This window comes from Sinocyclocheilus rhinocerous, unplaced genomic scaffold (assembly GCF_001515625.1).
Source record: "Sinocyclocheilus rhinocerous isolate Xijiao unplaced genomic scaffold, SAMN03320098_v1.1 scaffold1694, whole genome shotgun sequence".
Taxonomy (NCBI): domain Eukaryota; kingdom Metazoa; phylum Chordata; class Actinopteri; order Cypriniformes; family Cyprinidae; genus Sinocyclocheilus; species Sinocyclocheilus rhinocerous.
In genome coordinates this window covers 615,032-620,421 of record NW_015626863.1, presented here as the reverse complement: position 1 = coordinate 620,421, position 5,390 = coordinate 615,032, and the positions used below count along the sequence as shown (strand labels likewise).

Below are 5,390 nucleotides of genomic sequence, written 5' to 3'. Positions count from 1 at the left end.
CTTAAAGGTGGGGTAAGCGATTTCTGGTAGCCAATGTTGACGTTTGAAATCACCAAAACACATACATACACAACCCAGGCAACGATAAGTAAACAAAGCAAAACCAATGTTACACAGTGTCTACACCGGACGAGAGTGGCGCGGCGCGACAAAATACTATAGAACTCGTAATCAGTGATGCTGTCTACACCATAGATATATATACATATCTATGGTCTACACTGGATGCGGGGCGGCACGACAAATCCCCGACAGAAAACTGCTGCTGCTTTCTATTCATGATATATTGACAGAAATTTCAAATGATTTTCAACAGTTGTTTTGTTGCGTCTAGTGTACTAGACAGACTTTAGCTGTTGCGGCGCAGACACGGTGTTACTCACCTATCGAGAAGAAACAAAGCAACCTCGGCGTCCGATCACAGGCCTTCTGCTCCTTGAGTTCTCTCCAGCGCTGGAAAGCTGATCCGATATTTACACGGGTCCTACTTCTTGCCTTAAGCCTTCTTTTGTTCCGCAGACGTTTTCCTCTTTTGTTTTTTATCCACCATCTCTATCTTTCTGTCGCTCAGCTTGGCTAATTTCCATCCTGTGCTGTGCACTGAACGCTCTCTCCTCCACATCATGAGTAGACACGCCCCTTACTGCTGATTGGCTCCAAGTTTGTTTTGCTAGTCGACCCAAATCAGTTTTCTAAAGCGTTTTTGAAAAATCGCTTACCCCACCTTTAAGGAAATTCTGTCATCATTTACTTGCCCTTATGTATTTCAAAACTTTGTGTTTTATTTCAATGGAACTCAAAAAGAGATGTCTAGCAGAATGTTTATGCTACTCTTTTCCATAGAATGAAAGTGAATGGGGACTGGGACTGTCAAGCTCCAAAAAGACACTAAGAACATAAAACATGTCCTCTAAAGCCATATGATTGCTTTATGTGAAGAAAATTTTTTATTTTAAATAGTTATATTATTTGCTGATAATATTCCCAAATGTTAACAGTGAAGGGGAAGATTTTCAGTAAATAACATCTTAAATTCTAGTCTTTTCCTCACATAACCCTAGTGAATGGTTGTAGAGCACTTGAAATTTAGTGCACAAGTCATTTGGACTGCTTTTATCATGCTTTTTTATTTTTTTGAGCATAATAGTCACAGTCCCCAATTTCCACTTTCATTGTATGGAATAGCAGCCTGAACTTTCTGACTAATATCTCCTTTTGTCTTCCGTGGTTGTAACTCATTTGGAACTTGTGTTATTTTATTATCATTTATATGTTATTATAGTTTTATTCATGTTTATTACATTTTATTTTATTTTATGTTTAGTATAATAATTTTAGTTAAATTTTTTGTCATTTTAAACTTCATCAGTTTTGTTAGATTTTAAATATAACTATTTTGGTTTAATTTATTTTAGTTTTAGTTTTAGTTCACGTTTAGTTTTTATTTATTACCAGTTAGTAAATTTAGTTAAACTTAGTTGCAGTCCATTTGTTTAATTTAATATTTAAATATACATCTTAACTACACCTTAAATAAATGATTTTGCACGTGTGGATCAGTTATACATAAGAAAAAGGCTCCGCATCACACAATTATTACAGTAATCTAGCTCATCTTCTCTGTTTCATATTGTTCTTTTTCTAATTCTGAATGCTTTTTCAAAAAAAAAAAACTTTTTAATAGTTGTCTAATAAACCTGGCATTGTTGGCTCTTTGGATAAAGTGTGCTTTGGATAAAAGTGTTTGCTGATACGTAAATGTAAAAACAAAATACTAGAAAAGATGAGTTTTTTGGAGTTAATGCTCAGGAATAGACAACTTTCTCCAGAAATGAACAATATGACTGTCTGTACTGCAAGACATAAGATATATGGCTTAATTTGAGTCTGATTCTCTCAGTATGTTGAGTGTTTTCAGCGAGGGCTCGTCCCGCTGGACTGGATAGGGCGGTTGAGCGGGTCACAGGAAGAGGTGAGGGGGAAAGAGAGCTAGACTGTGATTAAGACAGCTGTGGAACTGGTTGTGAGTGAACAGATCATGCTGCACTGAGGCACACACAGGGCTCAAGAATGCTATTTAAGCTCCACTAAGAACATTTTATTCTCGCGTTCTGGAAATCCATCTATGTATTAGAGCTTTTAAGAGTCCAGAAACTGAATTTGATCTATAATGAAAAATCAAGAACTTCTGATGATCTCCAAACAGCCATAAAGCAACTCGAGTACCCTACACCAGTATATACTATTATAGTTTTATTATAGTTATTATAGTATTATTATAGCTTTTTTCAGTATTTTGAATTAGCATTCTTATATGTGTGTGTATATATATATATATATATATATATATATCTTTCTTTTTAATTTTAGTTTAACGTTAGTCATTTTTACTAACGTTATTAATAGTAATTTTTTGGTGCTTTTGCCATTTTTATTACTTTTTTAAAATATTACTATTTAAATTAATCTATTTTAATAATATTATAAATTAGTGTTATTTTTTTTACATTTTCAAATTTCTTTTTTAATTGTAGCTTAAATTTTACTATGTTTATGTGTTTTTGCCATTTTTATTCCTTTTTTCAAATATTATACTATTTAGTTTTTATTAATATTTTGCATTAGCTTTTCTTTTTATATTTTCAGCTTTCTTTTTAATTTAAGCTTAATATTTAGTAATTTTGCTATGTGCTTTTGTAATTTTTATTATTTTGAATTATTATTATAACTATTTAGGTTATGTTTATTTTTATTTCAGTTTTAAGTTCAGTTTTAGTTTTTATTTCCAGTTACTAAATTTCGTTCAGTTTTTTATCTAACATTTTTAATTTATTTTATTTCAGCTTTATTTCAGTTAACAAAAAGTTTTTAATAGTTTAAGTTTTAGTTAACGATAATATCCCTGGTACCTATTTACGCCATATCCGTTCTAATTGCCATAATGTGGGAGTGTTTATCTGTCAATCTATTAAATCAAACACAGACGGAGCTGATCTCTGTCCTTTTGTCTGAATGTCAGTCCGTCTGAGTTGTTTTGTTAGCAGCATAAACTCGGAATTGGAGTGTTAAAATAACACTTGGCCTGCCAAATATTAAATTATCAGCATTTTCAATAGCGATAATTTAATTCTTGAATGTTTTAATGACAGATTATTTACCTCTGTGTGTGTGTGTGTGTGTGTGTGTGTGTGAACAAGCCTCAGCCTGCTAGTGAAACTGATCTCGTACTTGTCAGCAGACACTGTTCAGCTCCAACAGCAGCTCAACTTGGCAGCACGTCAGTCCAACCGAAGCTATTGAGACTGACATTGTAAACACTCCACCTTCGGCTCCCGTGTTTCTGGAAGGACCCCTGAATTTGAACAATCAGAGACTGAAACCTTATTTATTTTCCTCTCTCTTCTTCTCTTTGCAGATGTTCTCCGCTCTTCAGTATGACTGACAGTTTGTGGCCTCCTCCGGTTGATCCAAAATCTCATGACGATCTGCCGCAGTCTCCCAGCGTAGGTCTTCAGATCACATCATAAATCACAGCCTTTTTACTTCACATTTATCTCACATACCTCCTGCTTCTGGAAGATTCCTCCTGGATAGCGGCAGTCCAATGTCAAAACAACCGCCACGCTGCATTCTTAACCAAAGCGCATAAATGAACCTTCAGAGATTAAAAATACAATATTACTCATTAGCTGTGGTTGCGAAGACAAACATCACTGCAGTTTCTCATACTAAGAGTTAGTGATTTAAACAAACTCATGACGCTGAGTATTAAACTTTGCTGTGCAACTTGTCCCATACCAGACATGAATGAAATCTAGCAGCTGTTGTGCTGGTACTTTCATACTACAGATTTTCACCTAGCAGGTGAAAACATGGGCAACAAATCCCTTAGACTTACACTGAACGAGAGACCTAGACATCAGAATGTCATGAATGTCAACTGTATCTTCAGTTTTTCCCCCCAAAATCTGCTTGTTTTGTAGAAATTTTGTTACATTCATCTTTTATTAGGCCTAAAACTTTCTTTATGCCTTGGGTTTAAAAAAATCTGTTTTAAAGGGGTGGTTGACTGTTTTTTTTCTAGGCTTGATTGTGTTTATGGGGTGCTGTCTAACATGTGTTAATGCTTCGTTTAAAAAAAAAAAAAACGCATTATTTTTCACATAATTTACCTTTATTCCACACCGCTCTGTCCCTTCTCCTATAAACGTGCTGATCATTTCCTGCTTTTATGAAGCCCCTCCCTCAGAAATACGTAATGGGCTCTGATTGGTTAGCTAGTCCAGTGTGTTGTGATTGGCTAAACCGCCTCTAATGCGCGTCTAAACGTCCCGCCTCTCACCTCAGCGGCATGTGCTCCGGTTGTATTGTAAACAATGGCGTCGTCTATATTGCTTATCAATTTGAGCCCGATTGAGACTAAGAGGATCGCGCAGAGTCTGTGGAAGCACGGCTCTTAATGGTATGTTTTTGTTTGTTGTTGTACTTTTAGATACTCTGTTATTTGTAAATGCTACTGCTTCTGTTAGCTTTTAATATACGGTTTTATCCTGATTAAAGCTGTAATACAGTACGGCAACCGCACGCGCGTCCATGTTTAACTCTTCTCATAGCTATGTGAAAATAAGTGTATAAATGGAACCGAGCCGAGCTGGTGATCCGAATGAGAGATAAGAGAGAGAGAGAGATGCAGAGCGTGTGCAGAGCAGGGTGGCGCGAGGAACAGGATTGAGAACCGCTGCTTTAGAACATTGATTTTGAAACTTGTGAATCTATTAGAATCGTTAGAAGACAGAATCACGATTCATATATGAATAGATTTTTACGTGCACCCCTAGTTTTCTTCCTCCTCTCTAAAGCAGCGCAGCATTGCCTCGCCCCCTTTGTTGCATGTTCCTGGGGGCGGAGTTTGTCTGGGTTTGTGATGTCACGAACCTGGGAAGTAACTTGTTGTAGTCCCTACCAGCCATTTTGTAGGCATTAAACTGCCAGAATTTTAAAAGACAATATCTCCGTTTGCATTGAACTTTCAAGCGCAACTTTGTAGCCACAACTTTGTAGATATTGTTAATGCTCAAACAGCAACATTACACACTAACTAACGTTAAAAAAGTGAAAACGCAATCAACCACCCCTTTAAATTATCCAATAATCTGCTTGCTGTGCAAAAACAGTCATGTTACTTTACATTAGTGAATAAATTTTTTTGTTTGGAGGACGAACGAACAAACGAATGAAATAAAACAATTAACTACATCAAAATTAAATAGTAGTGAACTGTTCATTGAAAAGATGAATGAAGATGAAGTGACATCATTGGAGTGACCAAGTCTCACTTTGAGAAGTCCTACAGTTGAAAAGTTCTACTGTCCATAATTTGTCGTTGATGT

General features: G+C 35.8%; 1 protein-coding gene across 2 annotated transcripts in view; it reads left to right on the top strand.

The window, feature by feature from the left end:
- LOC107717336 (DNA repair-scaffolding protein-like) overlaps positions 1-5,390 on the top strand; it is a 43,769-nt gene that overhangs the window by 33,107 nt on the left and 5,272 nt on the right. For both annotated transcript variants that reach the window (XR_001637308.1, XM_016524040.1), the window contains exon 6: positions 3,416-3,503. Coding sequence is in view for 1 of the 2 variants with exons in the window: in XM_016524040.1 (XP_016379526.1) it covers positions 3,416-3,503 (88 nt within the window). In the remaining variant the exon portion in view is untranslated. The remainder of the gene's footprint in view (positions 1-3,415; positions 3,504-5,390) is intronic.